At 39.8% G+C, this 26,596-nt stretch overlaps 1 protein-coding gene across 1 annotated transcript; it reads right to left on the bottom strand.

The window, feature by feature from the left end:
- Positions 1 to 1,123: 1,123 nt before the first annotated feature.
- LOC116262528 (probable methylenetetrahydrofolate reductase) lies at positions 1,124 to 20,950 on the bottom strand. The gene is made up of 12 exons (XM_031641981.2): positions 20,347 to 20,950; positions 17,269 to 17,451; positions 16,717 to 16,777; positions 16,530 to 16,612; positions 14,071 to 14,244; positions 12,045 to 12,218; positions 11,847 to 11,947; positions 9,256 to 9,367; positions 7,964 to 8,044; positions 7,660 to 7,837; positions 1,482 to 1,816; positions 1,124 to 1,381 (listed from the first exon to the last, which is right to left on the bottom strand). The coding sequence occupies exons 1-12, from the start codon at positions 20,563 to 20,565 to the stop codon at positions 1,289 to 1,291; spliced, it is 1,794 nt and encodes a 597-aa protein (XP_031497841.1). The 5' UTR covers positions 20,566 to 20,950; the 3' UTR covers positions 1,124 to 1,288.
- Positions 20,951 to 26,596: the final 5,646 nt, after the last annotated feature.

Below are 26,596 nucleotides of genomic sequence, written 5' to 3'. Positions count from 1 at the left end.
GAGGCACTCTGTCGAGCAGCGTTCCGTGGTAAGGAACGCCTCAAGACTATCTACCCCCTTCATATATGCCCCATGTTCTTTGTTCGAACTGTTCCGCCTGTTCTTCGTCTGACGTTTGCATCAACTTCTCAAAAACGGAACGGCCTGTCCATTCCAGCGCGTTTTTGCCCAATCAAACGACCTCCTGTCTGGTCACATATTATTGGGCCACGTTAGAGAATGTTGGAACCTTTTCAACCTAAAATGCCCCTGATATTTGTAGGGACATTCACAACCTCCTGAAGCCTATAAAGTGAACGTGTGGCCATCACATGGGTTGATATCAAAATTTTCTTACAAATCAAGCTTTCCTTATGACCCAAGATAGTTGCAAGGAGAGCCTAGGGAAATCCTGACGCTAACAATATGCGCCTTGAGGTGATAATACAATTTTGACCTTGGCTACCCATCTCCCTGTTTCCCTCCTCCATATTCAGCGTTTGCTCATCCTGGGCCTGTGGAGGCCTTGGAAACCTATGGAGTAAACTATTCCCAACATCTCAGCCTTATTCATGGCAGCAAGCACAGGCTCTTCAGATACACTTTCGGAGGAAAAAAGTTGTTGAGGGGCCTGTCTTGCACATTTCATTCTGACGCATTATTCTTGCACAAACTTTCTAAGACAACGAAAAGCAGGAAGAGCTAAAAGGGCGATGGTTCAAGGACACCAGAAATCTCAAGCCTTTTTTTTCCGGTTGAGGTCTTGCCATTCTGAAAATATTTTCCTTTTCATCAAACTAAAAAATAATTTTCTGAAAATTTATTTCTCAATCTAAGACACATCAAAATGAAAATCAAAAAGATTTTTCTCATTCCTTTATTCCAAAAAATATATTTTTCAATTCCAGTCCATCAAACGGCCCCTTTAATGAATGTTTTGCAACAGGTTCAAAGGTGGTCTCCTCCACGTTATACAAGACCAACTTGGAAACGGGTGGTGGTTCCACCAGGCTGAACATGGATTAACTCTTCTGAACTTGCCATGACATAGGTTTGCCGTCAACATGCCTAACACTTTTCTTCATCAACTATTCACTGTGTGCATGCGTGCTTAATGTGGAGAACAGAAGATGGAAACACGTGGTACTCAAATAATAGATAGATACAAGTTTTATTAGATATCAATATTTTATCAGAGTTTCAAGTTGCTACAACAATCTCATTAGTGAAATAATGAAAATCTCCCAAGTATGTTGGCTTTTGACCGGACACTTCCAATAGATAATACTTCGATTTATCCTTAGCATCTCTAAATCATCAAGATGTCTTTAAAAGCTGCATAGATATTTCCATTCACATAATCATTGTCCACCAGGCTGACCAGGAAATAACTCTTTCGTACCTGCCATGACAGAGAATTTGCAGTCAACATAACCAACACTTTCTATCATAGACCGTCTCCCAGTCACCAGTAAGGAAATTGAAATGGAGAAGAGCAATACCTCGTCTAGTATTTGCCTCGATGCATCACCCTCTTGGAAAAGGCAAGCCCACCCCTTTGTCCAAATGTCAAAGGCCTCATCCTTCCAAACCATGAAACTAACAGGATCTACAACAGTAGGCTGGATAATTTCTTTTGCTGGGAAGACACCCCAAGTCACTGCATTTACATCATTTGATTCCACATTTGAAATGCTATCGCCGTCCTTGTTTACTGCCATATAGGTCAGAGAAGGTAGCTCTTTGCATTTCTCAACAAGTGCATTTAACTTATCTGGAGAGCAGAAGAACTCTAGATAGGCCTTCTGATAAACATATCCACCAGGTCCACCCCACCCTGAATGAGATTGAAGTTGTCATGGAGTGAAGAAGGAAATATCTTTTTTGGAATGGCTACTAGGAACTAATCAGTTGAGTAAAACAAAATTAATATGGAGGTACACAGACACAGCATTAAAAGTGAAAAAAAGTAAGTAAATGAATACACAACAATTATCAGATGCAGAGAATATATATATATATATATATATATATATATATATATATGAGTGATTGGTAGGTACCAGACCTCTTAAATTCATGTTAAAAAGTGTTTAAACAAAATATGAACCTTCTAATGTGTTTCTAAACACTCATTCATGCTTTAGCTCAAGTCGTTTTTGTAAAAAAAATCAATCTTTATACTACCAAAATTTTGATGTTATACAAGCCTTTCATTTCTTTACTATTAAAAAACATTATTTAAGTAAGAAAACAACTAACTTAATATATGTTTCTGATCAAATCACTCATAAGAATCTAAGATCATATCTACAAGGTTAGGTTTCAAAAAAAGATTCTAATAATTAATTTCAATAGGTCTGGTTTTTGTCTCTTACCCAAGTGGTCAAAATGGTTGAAGGATTTCATATATATATATATATATATATATATGTGTGTGTGTGTGTGTGAAATCGTCCAACCATCTAGTCATCTGCCCAATCATGGCTACTGAATGCATTGGGTGCGTGTGATCAGACAATGTGCTGTGAAAGGCCGAAGAATTTCTCCATCCAAACCCGGACAGAGAAATCCAAGGATCATGTGTGTGTGTGTATATATGATCCATACTTCTAGGTCATTTCATTATCTTTAGTAGTTCAACCACAGATTTTGCCAACTCGTAAAGGTAAATTATTAGTTAACCTTTTGAAAAGTTACTTTGCACATGTCCACTGAGTCCTGACGAATCATCAATTATGTCTAATCATATGGTTAAGGTTTGTGCACACAAGCACTATATTTAATAATGCACAAGTTAACAAGATATAAAATATAGGAAATATATGCATTATACACAATATGGAATGTACAAAAAAAAAACACATACAAAATATATAGAAAAACATAAAACAAAACATATATAGTGTTTCCCTGCGTCTGTACAGTTCTTTGGCTTATGTTGAGTCTTGGTGTAAGCTTTAGCGTTCACCTGTGTCCAAGCACCCTTCCAAAACGACCCCAAGTGTAAGATTGACATTCCTTGTTTTGGATGGTCGGCATGGGAATTCTGTAAGCAGTTTCGGCCATCCTTTGTAAGTAAAGTGTAAAAGTTTACTTGTTTTCCCTCGTGATGTACTCAACATTGTAAGTGAATATATTGCGAGTTTTCTTTCCACACTCTTTGTGTACTTTGTGTCTTTTGTTTTCGAAAAGCGTGCAAGTGATCTACGCCCACTTGAACGAGACGAAGGCTTGCGGCTTACTGGCGAGAGTTTGCCACGCCGCACGGTCCGAAGGAGTCGGCCCGTGACAGCTGGTATCAGAGCCTAGATTCGGTTCAATCAGGGGAAGCGATCGGAGAGTCGGTGTACAGCGTCACACCGGCTTGCTGCTGTTGAAGAAGACGCCATGGCATCACAGTACAATCTGCTAGGTGCCAAGGGCAAGGAGCCGGCCCTCCTAGAGGAGGCGTGCCCAGCCCATGACTAGGGAAACCTAGAGGAGACGGTGAATCGGTTGGTCGCAGATGTGGCCACCCATGAGGAAGCCCTCGGCTTTGCTGCCGAAACCTTTGAAGGATTCAAGGAGGAGATGAAGTTGATGCGAGATCAGATGGTCGAGTCAGTGGCCATGAACCGATCACTCTCTGACTTTGTGAAGACCCTGCAGGATGAAGTTGCTTAACTTCGGGCTTCAAACTAGAGACTGCTACGTGTTGATTCTGCCAGTAGTAGCCAAGGGAGGACCGGTAGGATCGACGTTCAACGTCCGGCGAAGTACAATGGTAGCCGGGATGCGAGGGCGATCGACAACTTTCTGTTTCAAGTCGACTACTACCTGGACCTGCAGAACGTAGTAGAGGCGGACTTGAAGATCAAGACCGCAGCAATGTTGTTAGAGGGAGATGTTGTGGCTTGGTGGAGGCGGAAGATGTTGGACATCGAGAATGGGGACTGCACAATTAGGACCTTCGATGACTTCCGCAAGCAATTGAAGGGATATTTCATGCCCGTGAATGCTGAAAGGCACGCCTATAGGTTGGCTGCAAACCTTAAGCAGACAGGTGCCTTGCGAGATTATATTTGGGCCTATCAAAAGGTCATGTTGGACATGCCTATGATGCCAGAAAAAGATAAACTTAACTGGTTCATCATAGGGGTCCAATCTTGGGCCCAAGCCGACATGGAGAGATCGAATCCTGAAACGTTATAGCAGGCATATGTGGCAGCTGAGCGCTTGGCCGACACCCAACGCAGAAGCTACACAGATACCTTCAAGTCTACGAAGGAGTCTAACCACGACGGTAAGAGGGAGGAATGGCGAAACAACAAAAATAAATCGTCACCCTAGAAGTCCACCGGGAGAAAACCCTTCTTTCGCAAGGACAACAATGGGCCACCAAGAGAAGTGACTTGTTGGGTCTGCGGAGGAGGGCACTATACGGATGTCTGCCCAAAACAGGTGAGACCTACCGAACAGGCCAATGCCGCGAGGGCTACCGAAGGCGGGACTGAAGAAGGGGAAGGATCGAGGATTGGTGCACTTCAGCTTCTCAACTCATTGAAACGTGAAGAGAAAGCCAAAGTGACAGCGACGCCTTCCAGGGAACTCATGTACATTGAGATTTTGGTGAATGGAAAGCCTACGATGGCTATGATAGATACAGGTGCCACACACAATTTCGTCTCAGTTGTGGAGGTGAGGAGATTAGGCCTCACCCTTGAGAGGGGAGAGTTGCGCATGAAGGCAGTCAACTCAGAGGCAAAACCCATCCATGGAGTTGCTCGGGATGTGGTTGTGAAGATTGAGAGTTGGTCAAAGAAAGCCAACTTTTCTGTGGTCCCGATGGACGATTACCAGATGATTCTCGGCATGGAGCTCCTTAGTGCAGTGAAGATGGTCCCGATGCCGCACTTGCGTAGTGTTAACATTATGGATGAGAAGTCTCCCTGCATGGTGCCAGTGGCAACATTGAGGAAAGACAAGGGCAAGGTCGCGATGATATCTGCGCTTCAATTGAACAAAGGCCCAAAGCACGACGACGGGGTGGACTTGGTGGCAGCCAGGGAAGTGTCTAGAAACTTTCCTGGTTTGGTCCCAGAGGTGCTTGCGCCTGTCTTAGAGGAATTCGCCAGGACAACGCCTGCAAAGCTCCCTAGATGGCGGCCACCTCGACATAAAGTGGGTCATGCCCCTACAAAATTGAAGAAACATGCAGATCGAAGATGAGGGTCGATGAAATTTCGAGAGGGCGACCAAGTCCTTGTGAAGCTTTACGCGGACTGGGCTGGCATCTTCCGTGGGTGACGCCGAGCACAGATCAGAAAGTATGAAGGGCCATTTACTGTGGTAAAGAGGATGGGGAAGCTGGCGTACAAGTTAGATCTTCCACTAGACTTCAAGGCGCATCATGTGTTCCACGTCCGCTACCTTCAGCCCTTCTATGTCGACGCTGAAAACCCGGAGAGAAGCCAGCCGCGGCAAGAACCAATCTTGCAACGAGCTCCTTCGACCCGGCGGACCACCGACCGACAGTTGGACCAGATCCTTCGGCACAAAAATCAACTACCATGGCGAACCGAAGCGATACTTGGTCAAGTGGGTAGACGAAGACCAGCCAACGATGGAGTATGCCTTCCGTTTGAAGCGAAGCCATCCAGAAGAAGTCAGGGTCTACCACGAAGCTGCTGGCGTCGAGGACGGCGCTTGTTTTGAAGGGGGGAGCATGTTTCCCTGCGTCTAGAGTCTGTACAGTCCTTTACTTTGCAGTGTACTTTGCTTATGTTGAGTCTTGGTGTAAGCTTTAGTGTTCACATGTGTCGGAGCACCCTCCCAAAACGGCCCCCAGTGTAAGATTGGGATTCCTTGTTTTGGATGGTCGGCATGAGAATTCTGTAAGCGGCTTCGACCATCCTTTGTAAGTAAAGTGTAAAAGTTTACTTGCTTTCCCTCGTGATGTACTCAACTTTCTAAGTAAATATATTGCGAGTTTTCTTTCCACACTCTTTGTGTACTTTGTATCTTTTGTTTTCGAAAAGCGTTCAAGTGATCTGCGCCCACTTGAACGAGGTGAAGGCTTGCGGCTTACTGGCGAGAGTTTGTCGTGCCGCACGGTCTGAAGGAGTCGGCCCGTGACATATAGAGTGCTCCATTGAATCTTCATATGCCTGATGGATCCTTCAAAACAAAATCGCCAGACAGGGAGATAGAGAGGGAGTCCCAAAACAATAATAGGCTCTTCCATTAGTTAGCCCCTCAAACGCGGCCAACCCATTCGAACATCAAGGACTAGTCTGCTGCCTAGGCCCTAGCCCAACTCGGTGACTAGTTGGATAGACTAATCCTTTAACAACTATGTTCGCAAAATCAAGAAAAAGTGACATACTACAAGCACAAGATTTAGGAACAGAGCACCAACAAGAATTTGGACGTGTAAACTCATAACTCTAGATGAGATGAAATGAAGAAGTAGAGTTGACCTATGATACATAACTTGAATCAATATGGAATGTTGGGGCACTGCACCAACCTTGATAAGACTCAGAATACACTGCCTACAGAATGATATTGCTAGGGTGAGGTCCTCACTATAACAACCTAGTACACTCCCACACTAGGTTTAAAATCCCAGTTGGGTGGATCCCAACCTACCCCTACAGCTTTAGTTCCAGCTCCAAAAAGGCTAAGAAGTAAGAACCAGGAAAACTAATTACTTAATTAACCCTCTTTATAAGCCCATGAAAATTTTCTCACAATTTTCAATACATGACTAAATTTCTCAAAGTAAAGTGTAATACTCCACCTCCTTTAAGACACGTGCCTGCACGTGTGGAGTCCTAAGTCTAAGTGTTGAATCAGCTCTGATGCCACTATAAGTCTATAACAACCTGACTCACTTCCATACTAGGCTTGAGATCCCACTTTGGCAGATCCCAAGCAGCTTTAGTTTCACCTGTAAAAAAGCTAAGAACCAAGACAATTAATCACTTAAATCAGCCCACTTTATAAGCCAATGAAAATTTCTCACAATCCTTAATACAAGACTAAACTTCTCAAAGTGTGGTGTTACACTCACGCCTGAAAAAAAAGAAGAAGGGAAGGGGAGGAGGAAAGTGAAGTGGAGGGTAAGAGGACGTACTTGGCAGCATGAGAGGAGAATGCGAACAACTAACCAGCCACATGCAAGATTAGGGTTTTCTAAACCATTTTTTGTTTCAAAGCTCATCTTTATTATCATTTCCAAAATGCTCATCTTCTCTTTTATTACAATAAGAGGCCTATTATAAGAGAATATACTTACTTTTAACTTTTTCATACTCATGGGCATGCACATACACATACACACACACACACACACATATATATATACACACACACCAGCACTCGCACCCTACACACATGTGACATAAGGGATCATAGAGCTGATCTCAAGTAATTGGAGAAAGTTTGAAGATTATGTGGGAATGGTTCACAATTTAGCATCAATATTGCCTCAAGAACTTGATATTTCTTGGATGCTTTTTTATTTCTTTGTCAGCCTAGGAGATGAGAATCAGATGCTGAGGTCCTTGTGAAAACCAAGTACTATTAGATACATGATATATGGTTTTCCACTTCTAGCCTCAGTCCTATAACTAAAATGTTATCCTGATGCAAAAGAAAACCAGAACAAATCACAGCATGGATCTATTTGCCTACCAACAGAAGGAGAGTCAGATTTTTCCCCATTGACTGCCGGTTGGCTGTTAATTGTAAGGAAACCCTTTGAGTTAACATTCTCCAGCTCTTTGTTTATCATCATTGTCTCTGGCTGAAGCCCATCCAGCTCTGACCAAGGATTGCTTCTAATTTTTCCAAGGCAACAATTTACGAATCTCTAAAATCAAAAACAGTTCCACATGGTCAGTATCTACTCGGTCACCATGAATCAAGACACAGTTACAAAAACTAAAGAAACAAAAAAGCATCACATTGTTATGTTTGTTATTACTCAAAAAATTACCTCATGTACATCTTCAATGCATTTTAGTGGAACACCCCATTCCTCTTGGATTTTCTTGTCACACGAACGACGACGCATAAACTGGAACACATGTAAAACCCATCAATCAATACTTGACGATCACAAATGATTTGCAGATACCAACGCGTATCTTCTGATGATACTTGTAGAAATCGAGAAAATAAGTGCATTTTTGCATAGATACTCCATTTTGAATTTTGTTCCACATCCCCTTACATCGTGTTCAAACCTCACGAAAATTGTCACCTTCCCAGATCCTCAGCCATGTCCATGTGGAATTTAAATTTGAAATAAATACACGTGGTAAACTCTTACGTATTTTGACACGTTGCTCACAACTGAATCACACTACAAAAATAAACAAACTCATCCCTTTAAAATGGTGACTGTAAGAGGCTACATCACCAGAAATGTTTGCTGAACTGACAAGAAGAAAACTGAGAAGAGAACAAACAATCAAGAGTCCAAGTAGACATTGTATTCCTGTCTGCATGAATAATGCAATAAATCACTCCTACAGATGGAACCAGGCCAGGATGAATTGGTCCAACAAAGAACTAAGGAAGATTCTCACAAGGGGCCACCAGTCTTTTTACTTGTTAAAAAATTCGACTAACAACCAACCATCACCAGAGCCATAAATGGAAAAAACAAAATGGTTCTTTGGGGAGCATCCTGGATCACATAAAATACTAATACATTGATATATGCAAGATAAAGAATACATCCAAGGCCAACCTAAATTAAATGACATGGATTGGAACATCCATGACTGCAAATCAGGAATCCAGATGGATTCCACATTTGATTCCCAAGAATCAGGATTCCTACTTACTCTAAGTAATGCTGGTAACAATGGTTTCACCTGAGTCTGGAACAATATATCAGTTGTAAGCCAGGACACCAGCCAGAACGAGTTACCAACAGAAAACCTTAGCCAGAAGCTTTAACTTAAAAACAGAATTATTTCAAATGGAAAAAAATTTTATGCCTATATGAGAAATTTCTACACCCATATGACTTGATAAGTTATCTATGATATATGATATATATAGATATATATTTTAAGATATATGATATATATAGATATATATTGAAATTCAAAAATTACAGTTGTGTTCCATTCTCAAACAATATCTCAGTCCCACAGCATATAATAACATTCAAAGTTAACATTCTTCTTCACACTGGGACAAGCATCAGACAGAAAAGCAAAATTGTAACAGCAAAGAACATGCACACCAAATCACATTTGCATTAAACCTACTCACCTGATAATCTGACAATGCTCCATAAGAAGGATTACGGGAATCACCCCATCTCCCATGTGGATATTGATCCCATCCCACGGTTCTAGATATATAACTCTTTGGACGATTTGCCCTGGCACAGTTGAAAGTTCATGAAAAAAAATTTCCATCACAGGCATCTACTTACAAATTACAATTTAGTAAAAATTAAGTAGATCAAGTAGACATGGAAACCTACATGTTAAGGTGTAATCTAGCCTGTATCAATTTGGTATGAAGTTATATATATGATGAAGCAATAACATAAAACTTGCAATTCAAATTTTATAATATTAAAAAAATCACAAAATAAAATAATTAAAATAATAAGAAAAAAATTGGAGAAAATTCTTTGCATGGAATACATGAATAGTGTAAACATAAAAATTAAAAGTAAATGTTACCTACAACATGCACACTTTCATTAGAAATTATCAAAATTGACCAATAAAATTATTCCCAAGTCCCGACACTTCAATAGAGGAGAATTGAAATCTTGGCTGCCCGATGTTGCCGCTGGCAAAAAATTTAAGAACCGCGACTGGAAGAAACATAAACTGCTGCTAAAACCATCATAAGCTGTCACTATATTATAAACCAATGCTAACTACCTCGTGGCAGTTGTTTTCTAGAGATGGTTTTTTAACATCGTGGCAGCTGTTTTCTGTAGACAGTTTTTAACTTTTTGTCATCTGGCAGATTTCAACCCCTTAAATGGGTATCAAAATGAATAAGTTTCCATTGCATATGACTTACTCCTTTGATAGTTGGTTTCTTTAAACAACTTCATGGAACACAATACTTGACAAAAAATTTGGACAGCAGAAGCAACTGCTCATAAGAAAAGCCATGAGAGCTCTAAATTTTTTTACATGAAATCAGAGATAAAGTTTTTTTTCCGTCCTATTCGATTCCCAAGAGCGCATTCTGCCTTCAAACCTGAAAACAGCGTATTCTCTCAGAGTCAGAGACCTTGGATATCAACGTCGCTTGGATGGCGATGTTGGCGTGGAAGCTAGCTCGGAAATCCATCGGGTTCCTAAAGACTCTTCTGCTTGTACGCTGCAGGTGCTTTCCATTCCTTTTCCTTCCCCTCATTCCAATCTTGGTTCCTCTCATTATTCCCATTCTCCTGGCAAGCTCCTCCAGTTCTATTTGGAATCTTGACTTGACTTTAGATTAAAAAAACTACTCACTATCCAAATGAAAGACGGTCGATTATCGATCCCACCTCACTTCTGAAGGCGAGCGCTCTAGTCTAGTATAGTAGCGTATGGAATAGAACAATCGAAAGTCCGTTTCCCTGTATTGTCAAACATCCCTGACCTCATGCATTGGACAACAAATCCAATGCACGGGACAAATCTTTCTAGACCCCCACCCCGATAGAAACATCTTCAGAATCAAGAACCTAAAAAAATGTGTTGGTTAGATTGTTAACGAAGATTCAGACAAAGCCGAGCTTGGATGGAGCTGAACAAGATTTGGCAAACGAATCAAAAGGTGAAAGGGACTTAACCAAACATCTCACGACACGAGCTGACGACAGCCATGCAGCACCTGTATGAAAGTCAGTACCATCCCGTTAAGGACAGGCACACTTGTTCATATGTCAAGGGCTGGTAAGGTTTTGCGCATTGTATCGAATTAAACCACATGCTCCACCGCTTGTGCAGGCCCCCGTCAATTCCTTTGAGTTTCGGTCTTGCGACCGTACTCCCCAGGTGGAGTGTTTCACACGTTAGCTGGGCCCCTGATCTGCGTAGACCAAGGGCGAACACTCATCATTTACGGCATGGCAACTTGAGGCAGACGATGCTTTGACTTTCTTCTTTGACGAGACTCGTAATGAGCTCGATAACGAACTCAAGTCATACCCGGGCCGGGTCGAAATAGCAGATCAGGAAGAAAGAGAAATGCTACAAGCGATCCAAAAGGATCTCCGAAAGAATGACCCCAACTTCCCAAAAAGCACTCGCAACGTCGAAATGGCGTGTCATGTCACGTCACGAGCAAAGCCCAGAAAGCACTCTTTGCGAGTGCTTTGCACAAAGCACGCACTCGTAAATGGATGGATCTCTCTTTCTATTCATATAGAAACCTACCTTCATATAGAAAGACTTTTTTCATGATATGTCTATTTTTTTCTCTTTCGTGCAGAAAAAAAGAGACATCAGACGCGCTCCTCGTATTCATTGGTTGGTCTTTTTTTAATTGTATAAGAGTGTCCTTCATGTCGAACTTAAATTCAACCTTCAGAAATTTATTTAAATATAAAGGCAACTTTTTGATATTTGTGTATGATTTCAATATGTAAAGTAAGTTGCAACCTGTATTTTACCATACAGCACATGGTATGTATCATAGGTTATGACTGATAGGTTATAGTTATACCCCTCAAACTAGTTTCAAGGGTGCATTGTATCATCTTCCAACATGGTTACACCCCTCAAACTAGTTTCAAGAGTGTAATGTATTGTTTTCCATCATAGTTATGTTATGTAAACTGTAAAGTAACATATCAAATTACATGCTATCTTATGATGCAACAGTGGTGCAGAGAGCAAAGGTACCAAAATATAGGCCGAACATTCTCTTTTGCACGAAATGCATTTGTTGGACGCCTCCATGGTAAGGACCTCTGTACCTTTGTTTCATCAATTAACCCTAGATTCTGAAGAATATAGTTGCTTGTTAGATTGATAAGAAACCAAGAGACAAACCAGACAAAATTAGTGAGTAACAGAAAGAATGGATCAAGAAACAATCACCATTAATATGGCTAGTGCTGATTTCTCCATATTTAGTGTGTACAGATGGAGTGTTTTGATACCATGAGCCAAAATTTTCCGGCACATTTCAGTTCCAAGGTGTATACCATATGCCTTTACTGCTTCTTCATTGTCTTTAATTGGCTCCAAGGCAGCCTTTATTTCATCTGGTATCTATGCACAAAATTAGATGCATGGGTGCACAAACACGTCAATTAAGAACCATGAAGAAATATTAAGCAATTTCAAACCGGACTCCCAAGTAGATAAGCTTTTCTAGATTCCAGATACATTTACTTGATAAGCCCAGTGGAAACAATTGAAACAATGACCAGGGGTCCCTGAAGTGCTTAACTAAAATTGTGGATATTTTATTTACAACAGTGCTAAAAAAACATACATTAGCAGGACGCATGAGCTAGTTCGTTAAAGACGTTCACAGATATAAACTGAAACAAGGGTCATAGAGTGGATCCAAAGCAATGAGGTCCATAAGCTCAAATGCACAAGGAAAATAAGTGTACTGAAAAAAGTTGCCAGAGACCAAACTAAAATCATGCTTTTGCTTATTAAAATACGACATATCAGTGAGCAGCATTTACGTCCAGTAACATAAAGTGCCATGTGGTTGTTTATAAAATACATTATAATAGGATGCTTGGCTACTTGATTTCTTCAAAAGATATTGTCAAGCTAATGCAACCTATGGTCCCTTGCATTGGAGACATAAAATGTCATAGCAAACCGAATTTTCTCCAAATCAGGTTCAATTAATGATTAGAATTCAAAATAAAAAACAGGACATGTTGAACATTGGAGAATTGCTTATGCTTATTTGGTAATGATACCTATATACAAACAAATACATTTAAAATATTTCTTGAACAAAATTTTTTTTCCATGACACGATCAGATAATATATTAATTCTCCATATGTTATATATTTATGGTGTTTAAAACTGTCGAGATGATATAAACACATAGAGTGCATTAATAACTAACAAAGAGCTTTTAAGTTTATTAACTGATTCAGATAGAGAAAATGATTTGATGTTTTAATGGACATGCAATCAAAAACAAAAGAGCCCAACAAAAATATGAGAAAAGAATAAAAGTTCAAGCCATAAGACATGGTATCAGATTTCAATGTCGAGCTTCTGAGAAGGAACATATCTAAGGTTTGAAAAGCAAGAAATTATTTCAGCAATGAAGTTGATGTCAAAAACATAAGGTGGGCAAGAGGAATCAATCTTTCCCTAGGAAAATGTGCTGTCTCCATCAAAATTGACAAAGTAATATCACATCATGTTGTATCATCTAGCCGGTTATCACTTCTTTAATATAATAACATAAATCTTAATTGCATTTTGATAGCAGCATTCTCATTTGGATTCCTCAGGCTCTGCCAATAAGAAGCTAGAACCTGTGCCAGGAATAACCGCAGTGTACCATTTCAGCTTTGAACTAATGCGACTTATGGACTTGAATTTAGAGACTTGGTTTTGTCAAGAAGATGAAAAAATGTTTGATGTGGTGCCTGGATGCTTTCACTATTGGCCGTCTTGGTCACTATAAATAGTATCAGCTGCTTTTTCCTAATGTTTAGAACAAACCCTTTCGATTGAGAAAGTATCCAACTGCTTTTAGCCACTAAAAATGAAGACACTATAAATAGTATCAGCTGCTTTTTCCTAATGTTTAGAACAAACCCTTTCGATTGAGAAAGTATCCAACTGCTTTTAGCCACTAAAAATGAAGACGAATGCCTACAAAGAAACACGTGGAAACAAATACAAAACACATCCATCACAATTAAACCAACATAATAACTGCTCTTAATAAAGAAAGTATGCATGAATTTCAACATGTCCAGTTTGCAGTATGCTGATGAAAGGAAGAAAAAAGCTAACTTTAACACCTAACCAACACGTTGCATGAATATCAAACAACTTAGAAAACTAAGGTTAACTTTGTTAGCCCCCAATAACTGCAATCTTACATTAAAACTTGAAGAAACTGAGTGTACCTTAGTTTTGCAAAATCCAGTCATGCGCAAAAAACCCTTGTAATTATTTATAGGCATTATACCCGGTACAATTGGACAAGTTATACCAATTTGTCGACAGTCATTCACAAACTTCAGGAAAATGTCTGTGTCATAAAATAACTGGGTTATAATCAGATCACCACCTGCATCAACCTATATAAAGGCATTTTATCAGATACATCTCACAAGAACAAAGGCACCATCACTATATAAACTAAACTCATAGAAGAGCAAAAATTGAAAATCATGAACAAATGTCAGATTAAAAAAATGCTGCTTTTCTAGCTATATTTAGCTACCTATTGTGAACAAGAACCTTTACAAAGATCGCAGACATCTCAAACAAATATTCTTATTCCTAGTATTAGTATAAATTTGAGTAAAACAATCCAGATACAAGCTTGAGTTTGAAGAGTCAAATCATGTGCCAGAGAACTTACATAATGAATTTTCATTCAAAATTTGGCCTTACACTCTAGATCTCTCTGAGTAGCCCAGATTTGACTAACATAAATTTTTATCACACATGCTCAAGTTGGAAACACCAACAGCCACCAAAATAGAAAGCAAGATGGTATTAACACACTCTTTGAACATGCTTACAATTATCTTTTTATAATAAATAAAAGAAAAGGTGTTCATTAATAAATATAGAAATGAAAAAAAAATCTGGATAACAAATAACACTCTAGGACACTATTCCCTAGAGAACATAATCGAGATACAAAACCTGAAATAGAAACATCAAATGAGGATAAGAGAAAATATGTGACAACTTGGTCCATTCCTACAGTAGGCTTGAGTCCATAAGAGAAAATATGTGACAACTTGGTCCACTCCTACAGTAGGCTTGAGTCCTTTGTTTGACAGATGCCAGCCGCCTTTTAGCAAATTCGATTTCAGCCTTAAAAGGCTAGAAACTAAGACAACCAGGCTCCCACACCATAACAACATGACCCACTCCCACACCAGGCTCGAACTTCCAGTTTGGTGGATTCCATTGTGCCCCCTAACAACTTCAGCATGCCCTAAAAGAGCTAGGAACCAAGACAATCAATAACTTGACAAGCCCCTTAATAAGTTTTTAAAGAAAAACTTTAATATAAGACTAAACTTTCACACACTACCCCTCTTAAGGCACATGTATCTGTGCATGTGGGACCCCAAATCTGAGAGTTGAACTGGCTCTGATAACACTGCAACAACTTGGCCCACTCCCACACTCAGGTTGGCCCTTAATTTGGCGGATCCTAACCCAGCTCCTAGTAACTTTGATTTCAGCCTCAAAAAGGCTAAAAAACAGGACGACCAATTACTTAACAACTTCTTGATAAGTCTTTGAATATCTCTCACAATCTTCAACACGGGTCTAAACTTCTCAAAGCACGGTGTTACAAAATAAGATTCAACCAAGATTTCTTTAGATTGGTTTATGCTTATCATTGCATGAAAGCAGAATACACAGATAGAGAGTTTGTTGAATAGTATTTATATATGTAAAAAACATAAAAGGAAGCCTCAATGTCCTTATAACATACTTATGCAAATTAAATTAAAACTCATTTCCTTTTCAGAGATTTGCATCTGTTACTTGAATTCTAATAAGTGAAACAAACGCCCCGGTGTATCTAAATTGCCCCTAAGCTGGGTCCTGTTTCGTTTTGGTAAAATGGGTTCAGGGATAGTAATCAAATTTTTGTGAGTACATCTAAAAGTACCAAAAGCACTTCTTTACTAAACAATACTGATCTTGGCAGCATTTGCTTGATGCTTTTTTCTTAGGGGACTAGAACAAAAGTGGGGCTTCTCAAACAATTTTTCTGCATTTTTTCAAGTGCATGATGATAACATGGAATTTAAAAACCATATTAATTAGTATTTCAAGGAAAGGTTTCCAGAATATCTACATCACATCCCTTGACATTCTTGGAAGGAGCAAAAGTTCATTCAGAACAATCACATGAAAGCTGCTTGTGCTTACAACTTGATTTTTCTTTTTATATTTTACTAATTAAAAAAAGGAATGAAGAATGTGAGAGAGCTTAGCTCATATACTGTTGAAGAAATTGAAAACGAGAATGGAAAGATCTTTCACACATACCACCAACTGGGTAGAGCAACTGGAAAGGAGCCTTTACCCAGACATCCGGACAACCTCATTGCATAAACCTTGCAAGACTAAGTCTTACCATGCATGGCCAGATAAAGGTCCTAAACACTCACAGGGCTTCACTTAAGGGTCTTACATGGTCACAGAGGCAACTGTAGGTGCAAGGTAAACTAGCACAACTAGGTTTCCCATGATCCCATCCCAAAAAATGGCTTCTCTATTTATAAGGGAGGGAAAAAAAAATTGTTTCCTAATGTGCCAAAAGAACATTAACATTTTACTACCTCCTAAAGGAGGCATGCTTCTGCAAAGAACATATAATAATCACCTTCCTCTTCAAATAAGCAAGATCGCTTTGATAGCCTTCTTCGGAAACGCCACCATCACTCGTTATCATGTCAGGATGGGCCTCTGAAATGAAATACTTGACCAGGTAAACAGAAAAGTAAAAAAGAGAGACAAAAGAAACAGAACAATAATCGAACCATTAATAAGAGATAAACAAAAACACTAACCAGGGTAACCAGCAACAGTTATGCCAAAGTAATCTCCATATTTGGCACGTATATGCCTCACCTATACAGATCTTGCAGAATTTCATACAGCTGAGATAAATAGATAAAAAGCATTTGGATGTATTTGGATTTTGGAGGGAAAAAAGCACAGGAACACATTACAACTAACTTCAGTCATCAAAATTTTGTGGTCATTTCATAATCTCCGACAGCAACATCTTTACATAGAGAAGGGACTTGTCCAAAATAACATGTAAACTTCAGCCCAACCACAACTCCCAGGCAATAGAATGTCAAAGATTGCTTATGCAGCACAATTTTGATTATCATGCGGCATTGGGCTTTTCTTATGGGCATGCAAGTACAATACAAAAGAACTAGCCTTGACCTGGCCAGTTAATGCATCTTTTCTGAAGCAGAAACTTGTTTCATAGTTAAATACAGTGAAAGCAGAAAGTAGAAGGTTAACAGAGGCTATTGAGGTTTAATGCATGACAGGCAAGGGAATCTTCAGAAATCAAGTGCAGTAGACAAAAAAGAAACATTCAGTACCAGATCAAGTGCACAAGCAAAGCCACCTTCCACTTGTACAAACTTATCCTGCCCATGAGGAGGATCTCCACGAAGGGCCAACACATTCTGGATGCCATTAGATTTGATGGTGTCAAGGGCGTGATCGATCTTATCAACCGGCATATTTGTGCAAGTCAGATGCATCATGGTCTCCACACAGATCTACGGCCACAAAGACAACAAAATCATGCTTCGATCATTCCAGCAAAGATCTTATGTTAAAGAAGAAGAAGAAGAAATCCACTTGGGTTTTTGCCAATGGTATCAAATGGCGAATTGATGCAACGGAATTATGTTTCTGGAATTTTTATTCCAGAATCATAATTCTGGTTCAAATTAAAATGGAATGAAAATCCAATGTTCCATTTTCTATTGATTTGATGGTCCAAGAATTATTGAAATTCTGGAATTTTTTTTTGTTACCCTTGGAATTCATACTGATGTACACAGGTTGCTTTTGGACAGTAAGCTCGGTTACCTCAGCTTCATTTCCAGAGACTTCAAGAGCATAAACTAGTGTCTAGCAAAGCATTATGATTTAAAACTAGTGTCTAGCAAAGCATTATGATTTAAAACTAGTGTCTAACTTGATTAGTAAAAATGACATCAAAAGTGACAGCAGAAGAGAAATGCCAAATACATCACTTTACAATCACAGTATAAATTTATTGGGTTGAACTTACAGTAATAGCATAACAAATCCGAAAAAATCAACAAAAAGGAAGGGAGTTTTAAATTTTAGTCCTGATTCAAAATCGAAACAAATATGCACCGCAGTGTCACAATTCACAAATATCATTCTTGGGTTGTATCGGACAGATTTTTCTCGGGTTTTAACAGAAGTTTTTTTTTTTTGGAAAATCTTGGGAAAAACTTGAAAATTTTTTAAAAATAAAAAAATTAGGTATAAATGAAATAAATGAGAAACTAATAGGAAAACATGAATAAAACTATATAAAAGTGATAAAAGAAATGTTTAATGATAATAAAAATGATGAAAATAATTTAGTTTAAGTTTATATTTAAATCCATGATAATATCAATGCTAAAAAATAGAAAAATGAAAAAATCGCAATAAAACGCAATAATAACGTGCCAAATAGTTTTCCCCGATTTTTCTAAATATCACGATTTTTTCTCCTTTTTCGTTTTTCTGATTTTTGACGTTAATATCGTGATATCTGTGAATTGCACCGCATGGTTCAAAATTGTAAACAAAACTTCCCTAGTCTGAAACTTTTTTTTTTGTCATAAACATGCAAAACCAGTTTGAACCCAATGCCTACTCTAGTGCTATAGGCTATCCAAACTATTAAATCCCATGCAAACTTCCAATTTATCAACAATACAAATAAATTAGGAATGTCAGGCTACCTAACAAAAAGGGATGTCAATGAGAAACTCTGAGCACACAGTAAGGCAGCATGTTAGGCTAGTGATGCTATAAGGTATGGTTTGATCCCTTGGAATCGTGGAATTGGAATGAAGTTTCCAAGAGCTTCATTCTAGAAATTGGTGGAATGGAAATAAAATCCAGATTTCCAAAACCCTTTTCTATTTACTGGCCTGGATTTGTATCGCTGGAAACAAGTTTCCATGTTTGATAAGCATGAACGATAAAAATCAGAACTGTTGGAAATTAAGTAGTGCGTTAGAATTTTTTAAAAAATCATGGAGCGTCTAAGTGAAAAGATGCCCAGCCATTTTGAAAATACATGTAAGCTGTTGGGGCCGAAGTGAAATCTGTCGATCACGGGTGTAGGAATGGTTCGGCATTTCTTTCTTTCATTTTTTGTCCTCTTCTCTCCACCCCTCTCTTCTTCGCCGTGAAACTGAGCAACCGCTATCCACCGGTGATCCAAGCCTGACGAAATGGATGCTAGGGTGGCAAGGAGAAGCCCAAAGCATTTGCAAGTGGGTTTATCATAACTTTTTGGTTTTTGTTTTCATTTTTCTATGACACCATTCTCGCTCTCTTTCTCTCCCTACCCTCCGCATCGATGCAAAGGCTGAGTCTTGAGGGTTTCCTCCATCTGTATTAAGGGTTCCAGAGAGCCACCCTCTCCCTCTGCATTCACCCTTGATGCAGAGGGACTCCATCTGAAACCAACACTCAAACAAGTAACACAAGGGATATATATCTGAATTGCTTCTTGAAATAGCGGCCTAAGTTATGCCATTGAAGGTTTTTACAGTGACTTCCAAAACGCGCTACTTCTCCAGCAAAGATACTCGACTCTTCTCTGCAGTATAAATGCAGAAGCAGATAATAGGACATAACAGGAAGCAAAAAATTGCTTGCCAACTTGTACCATCCAATTTTTTACCAAATTTAAGGTAGAGAAATGTAAAATGTATCTCATGCCAGTGATATTCACCCGAAACTTGCATCAAACTAGGTAACCAAAAAATCACAGCAACTAGGTCAGATTTGCAATCATAACACCAACCTTTCATATCCAATGTTGCATAAAACGAAAATAGTAAATCAAACCTAATGAGAAACCAAAACCAAAAAAGAAATGCCATGTGCACAATCTAACAAAATACGACACCACAAAAAACTAACTAATTGTTTCAGGCATCTTCAGAACTTATCAAATAATATCAATCAATGACGCCGTCAAATAATGAGTTGACCACGATGTGAAGAGGTCGATGCTGAAGAAGAGCAGAGAACGGGCTCGCAGAGAAAGGAGACGGTTTGAATGTTGACATTAGGACTACGCGACGAAGACGAAGGCCAACCGACCATGACGCCAGTAAGATGGGGAGAGGGCATTGTGGTGTAAGCAGAAAGAGGTGAGAGCCGGCAGGAACTCAGAGAGGCGGGAGCTCCTAACGACGCCATCAAGTCTCGTCAGAAGGAGACGAAGGGCGAGAGATGAAGGCGGGGCCGGCAAAAAAGAATGCCCGAATCAAAATCGGACCCCCAGGTTCGGATTTTGATTCCGTCATTTTCGTTGCGGAATGAAACTGGAGGGCAAAGGAGGGGGTAAGGAAGATCAAAGAAGAATCGGTTGATTATTGTTCTCTCTCTCTTTTCTTTACACTTACCACGTTTTGCATCCTGTTGGAGATGTCGAGCGTCAGATCTGCCGTAGATCCGCCAGCTCCCCAAGTGATATCGCAGAAGGACGGGTTGTGGGCCACCATCCTCTCCATCCTATCGAACAGATTGTCCACACCATCCTGGGTCTTGGGTGGGAAGTACTCAAACGAGAAGATTACTCTGTCCTCCTTTGCAGCTTCCCTGATCTTCTCAATCACCTTCATCTCTACTTTCTTGTTGTTACGGAAGAAAAAGAAGAGATCTGCGAGGGAGGGGTTCAATGGGAGGGAGGAATTGCGGCTCCAATGAGATGGGAAGAGAAAGACACGCAGGCCGACAGCACCCGCCCTTCACCAAACCTCTATCCCGGTCACAGACTCACAAGGTAACTCTTCCTCAGGAAAGAGCATTTATACGGATCTAAACTCACACCCTCCTACAAGGGAGGAGGCGAATCTCCAGACTCCCCCAACAACCCCGCCGACACCAACAGACGGACTGTCTTCGTTTAATTCTAGTTCTGGGATCCACCCACTCACCAACTTTGTGAACCCAACATCCCACCATCGTAAGCAAAACACATGAACCGGGAACGATATCTTCAAACCGAAAAAGAGAGAGAGAGAGAGAGAGAGAGAGAGCCGGCACGGTGACAAGGAAATGGATGTTCGTGGGATCTAACAGTTACTTCCAGCTCATTTCAGCATTGGCAGATAAATTTGATCCTGACAATCTAACGTTAGTAAAATGACAAATTGACAATATCTGAATCGAACTGATCAGCAAAAAAGATTCAATGAATCGGCTGAACAGAATGAGTTAAAAATCGACTGTGAATCGGACTGAGTGGAAAGTATATATCTGAACAAAAGCAGGGGAAAAAAACTGGAAAAATTCCATGGAAGCGAAACAAGAAATTAAAGAATACAGCAGAGTTTTAGTCCCCTGAAAGGAATGGAAAGCGTAGCCATGAGATGGGGATGGAAGGGTGCTATTTGCATCTGTTCTTCGTATTTATCACATAATTATAATAAAAAAGTTCGTTCCGGCCAATATGATGCTATACAGAAAAGGAAGAATATTATTATCAAATGAATGTTGACAGAAAAAATGAAAGTCTAGGGAATACGTGTAGTTAACTTTACAATGGCAATCATTAGTTGCTTCGAAAAGCAGAAACATGTGAGAAGAAAAAATAACAAGTTTAAGAAGAAGGAATGTCGTGATTAAAGATGAAGAAATTTAAGAATAAGAAAAATTAACTGGTTTAGGACGAATGAATAACCAGTTTAAGAAGAAATACATATGTGAAATACGTAAAACAAAAACTTCGTTTAAGAAGAAGAAGAAAAAGAAGTAATTTGTCATCAACTACAGGACCTTACTAGAGAATAACTAAAATAAAACGAAACCTAATTGATATTTATACAACTTATCAGGTTAGGTCTTAATTCATCGCATGTTAGTTGGACCTCAGGCTCATATGTAGATTCTCTGTTAAACTACATAGTCCATACCGAATTAGAACCCAATTCATTTTCTGGATGTGGATTTCTTTACCAGATCTGTCCAAATGTTTTTAGATTGGGTTGGTCATAAGATGTATCTAACCGGCCCATCGACAAACATGCCAATAACAATGGATTGGTAATCGGGATACCGTCCTCCATCAATAGATTAAACTTTGTAATTTTCAATTTCCATCAACAAATATGGCGTGTTGTGTACGCTTTCAATAAGTAATTTTCAGACTTGAGCTTAACTAAACTCAAGTTAATGAGCTTCAGAAATCAAGCTGGAGCTACCTTTGATATGATTTTGTCCTCTGTGTATGTAATTTAAAAGGAAAACTTGGTATTAAGCAAATTTATCCAAGAATCTCTTAGAAGACGAAGGATTAAAAAATGGATGCTTCAAATTAATAAGAACTGTGTTAAAGGTTACAAGAAAATAAACAATTATTGAGCTTTATATAAGTCGAGGCTTCTAGCTGCAAATTAAATGTCATTGTTACAGGTTTGGATCTACATAATTCGTCAAGAAAAAAAATAATTATTCTAGCTGCAAATCAAATGTCAGTGTAGCAGGTTTGGATCTATATAATTCGTCAATACTCTTTCGCATGATATGGCGTGATAAAAAATTACCTTGGCTAGGCTAACGTTGGATGTACATCAACTTTGTCTTGCAGAAATATTGACCACTGCCCGCGATGTTTGGTAGTGCTGCTATTCTGTCACCAACCATCCCCAACTCAAAACGTATTGGCCAATTCACCTACCGTTTTGTCATTTTCCCATGCCGCCACAAGAGGGAAGGTATACGGGTAGGTGTGCATGCTTATCTGATACAACAAACTTCATTTTGAGTTTCGTGCTTAAAGTTCGCAGTAAGCTTTGTTCCACTTCTCTTTTTCTGGGGGAAAGCGAATAGGAAGGCTTACATGAAGGCCTGTTTGAGATTTATATTGTCCCATCTCGTAAAGCAATATATTGAGGATCAAGGTTGTTAAAGGTGATGAGGCAAAGCGAGGCCTTGAACTTGTCATGAGACGAGGCATATGCCTCGAGGTATTGAACCGTAAGCTTCATGATCAAAGTAATAAAGTATATACTATTAATAAAAAATAATGATAAATTAAAAGATAAAAAACAATATAAAACTCAAAGAAGCTAATTCTAGGCATTCAGGGGCTGTTTGGAAACAATAAAAAATGTAACTCTCAAAAAAGTGGGGCATATTTATGTAACACTTAAAGTTTCCAGTAAACCTAACCAATTTTTTTGGTTAGATGCGTGAAATAGTAACATGTTGTTACTGTTATCAAACGTCCCTTAGACATTGTTTGGTAGAAAGAACATTGAGGGAGTGTCCATCTGCCCCAAATATTAGAGCATATTTGGGTGCTACGAATATGTTCCAATATTTAGGACTGATTCATTAGACACTTACTAAGTGTCATTGCTACTAAATGACCCCATAAATATTTAGGACTGATTTATTGGACACTTACTAAGTGTCCAAATGACACCATAATATATCAAAAATTTTGAGGTTTTCCCTACAAAATGAAAAACTGTTGTGGAGTATGTCAGCTCGATATTCTTAGGAAGTCAAAATTGTATTCTTCTCTAAATTTATCTGAAGCGAAGATATTCCTGCTTTCTGTTGAAGATATTTTGTTGCCGGTGTACCACACCTGTCTTTGGAAGAGACTAGAAGGTATGCAGAATCAAATTTGATTGCAGGTACCGAATTACTTATGATTCGGTGATTTGTTACAACAATTTCTGATTCCCTTGTAAAGTGTATAAGTCGCTGTAATGAATTGATGCGTACGGCTTTCCTTCTTTGTTTCTAGCTCTTTCCCACTTCGTTCCTCTGCTCCTTTTTTTTCCTCTGCTGCTCATCATAGATTTGGCTTGACTTTAGCCCAGGCATTAGAAATTTTAATTTTTGTCGTGAATAATGACAAGGAGACTTGACATGAGAACCTCACATTTGTTTCACATGAAAAGGGCCCCTGATGAGCTTAGTCAAGCCAAGCTTAAATGAGTGGAGTTGAAGGAACTCGAAAATTGGACTCAACTAAATGAAATAGTCGAAACATCAACTCCACAAGCTTGAGTTGCACTACAAGACGGTATGATGAGGCGGGGTAACGGGATATTGGTGACTATATCACCGGTATAGAGTATTGAGTCGTTGTCGGTGTAGACAAAAACTAATTTTAACATCAATCTTCCAACCCTCCTCCTCCTTGGTAGAGGAAAAACGGAAGAAAAAGAAAAGGAGGGGATTAAAATAAGATGTTTGAATACATGGAATTCGGAAGAAAAATAGAGGACGTTCAACCAAATGTCATTTTTGCCTTCGTCATGTCCGCGCGTCTTTGAGAAATCGCAACTCCTCTCTCCTCCCCACGCATGGCCGACTTTGCAATCCAACGGACCTTCCTCTCCGCAGCAGCACAGAGATTCTGCTCGAAGCAGTGTAGAGCGCAGAGCTTCTCCTCCACTCCAATGACAGGTATGGCGTTCCTCTCTCTGTCTTTCTCTCGCTGGTGGTCAAACGGTCGTCTGGTGAACGCTCGAACGGAGGTTTGGGCGTCTTTCGCCTGTGCAGACAACCGAACGGTCATCCGATGAACGATAAATCGTTCGCCCACTTCTCCGTCAAAGGATGCCCAAACCTGGTTCTTGGAGTACAGGGCTTCCGGCGCACGGGCAGCCTCCATCGGCAAGACCACTGTGCAGGGGAGGCGGTGGGTATGCTGCCCCTCTGCAGATGCCGGTTCCTCCGATTGATGACCACGGAGCGAGCCGTCGATGGGTTGAGGATGAGATTAGGTAAAGTACCCCAATTCTGCCATTGAAGACGATCCAGCCACCTGCGAGGAGCCGCTTCAATCCCCTGCCCTCCGATGTCCCACCTCTGTCATCCTTGTCTGCCCTCTGTGTTCGTTTGTTGAAGTTGAAAAGAAAAGGGACAGGATTTCGTTTGTTGGCAGAGCTACCCGCGCGGCTCTTTGCTCCTTCATGATTTCGCTCGAAGGGATAGGAATCTTACTGCTTGCAATCACCCGCCTGCTCACGACAAGAGAACAAACCCCACATCAATAAGAACTGGAAATTTACAAATGGGAGACCATGCATGTTAGCAGAACTTCATTATGAATCTGTCTTTCCTTGTAGCCTTTTCCGGGAACTTCATTGCATATGGGGAACTTAAAATGAAAAACTGAGTAATGTTCACAACGTGGCAGATCCCATCCTGCCTGTGAATTTCTTGAACTCATGGCAATATGTTTCCCATCACCAGCAGTCTGTAGATCATGACATATATGTTGATTAGTTGGATAATGCTTAGAGTAACTTCTCTGGTCGGTCAAGGCCTTTGTAGTTTGTGATTAACATCGACTACTCTTTGATGGACTGATACTCCAAATTATGAGTGATCCGTCAATATTTGTGTGTTTTCGTCTTCCTGTCTACTTGTAGTTTTTTCCTAATTTAGGAATAATTTTGTCACTTGGCATTTAATTTAATCTATTTTATATGCAAACGTGCTTATTATATCGTAGTAAATGTATCTGTGAGTGGGATATGATCTTGCTTTTGATATGTAGTTGTACCTTACCTAGGTCACAAAGAGAAGGACGGATTCTGGACGTTTCTCTGGGTGGTGCTCGGCTGTGTGTCACCATCTTCATCGTTTTCAAATTTCTACATATTTTAGCAGACTGCCCAAATTCCGCAATTACAGAGAGCCGCAGATCCTTCCAGTTCTTTTCTCTATGAACCATCCACCTTTGATGCTACTGATGTTGCATGATGGACCAACTGTTGCATGTGACTTTCATCTGCCATTAGGTCACTGAAACCATTTTCATCTGATAATTTATTCTATTTAAATCTTCAAATGCTTTTACAACGTACCCTCCTCTGCTTGCTCTTATATGTACTCTATCACATGTGTTCCCCAAGCTATCCACTCCCTCTCTCACATACACGATGCTGAACCAGCTGGTTATGTACATGACCTGAAAGAATTCACCATGTGCTATAGTAATGCAGTATTCTGATAAAAAATCAAGAAAGTACAAAGGACAATTGAAAAGCTTCTATTTCAATGGAAAGCTTCTATTTCAATGGTTGATCTCCGGCGCCTCAAGGGGCATAGCGTAGCTGGTTGAGCTAGGGGCCTGTACTAAGGCAGGTCTCTAGTTCGATTCCCGTGGGCGCTATGTTCCTGTGTCTTAAGGCGGTAGGACGCGACATCTAAGCTGAAGGGTGCACCGTTGCTATCGCTGACACCGACGCAGCTCAGGACCCCGGAGGCAGGGGGAATGGGGGGGGCCTTCGGGCCTTTTTCGGGTGGTGGGATTAATACCCCTTGCTCACCCGAATGGTTGATCTCCGGCCATGTTAATAAGTTTCATGGCAACAATTCATTAGTCAAAATACAGCAATTCAAAAGATCTTGATCATTGATCACTATTCACAAAAGTTAAGGGGTTGTAATATCGTTTCCAATTAGATTATGCCGGATTTTCTTTTATGTTCAGTGAAACAACTTTGTTGATCTGAGTGGTGCATGCCCAGTTGCTCACCATGCCTGCTATGGTTGTTAATAACTGTAAAGTACCATTTAATCTCTCGTGCTCACCAAGAATGTTTCCCCATTATTTTGTTTTTTTATGTAAAAGGGCCACACCACAACTATTGAACAGTTGATCTCTCCTTCAACTTGGAG

The sequence above is a fragment of the Nymphaea colorata genome, chromosome 10, assembly GCF_008831285.2.
Source record: "Nymphaea colorata isolate Beijing-Zhang1983 chromosome 10, ASM883128v2, whole genome shotgun sequence".
Classification (NCBI taxonomy): domain Eukaryota; kingdom Viridiplantae; phylum Streptophyta; class Magnoliopsida; order Nymphaeales; family Nymphaeaceae; genus Nymphaea; species Nymphaea colorata.
This window is presented reverse-complemented; position numbering and strand designations above follow the sequence as displayed.

Bases quoted from the DNA above. Each gene is read 5' to 3' on its own strand.
- LOC116262528 (XM_031641981.2), bottom strand. From the start codon at position 20,565: ATGAAGGTGATTGAGAAGATCAGGGAAGCTGCAAAGGAGGACAGAGTA. The intron at 17,452-20,346 runs GTAAGTGTAAAG...TTGTGGCCGTAG, and splicing joins CCAACAGGATGCAAAACGTG to ATCTGTGTGGAGACCATGAT. The intron at 7,838-7,963 runs GTAATTTTTTGA...TTTTGATTTTAG, and splicing joins GCATTGAAGATGTACATGAG to AGATTCGTAAATTGTTGCCT.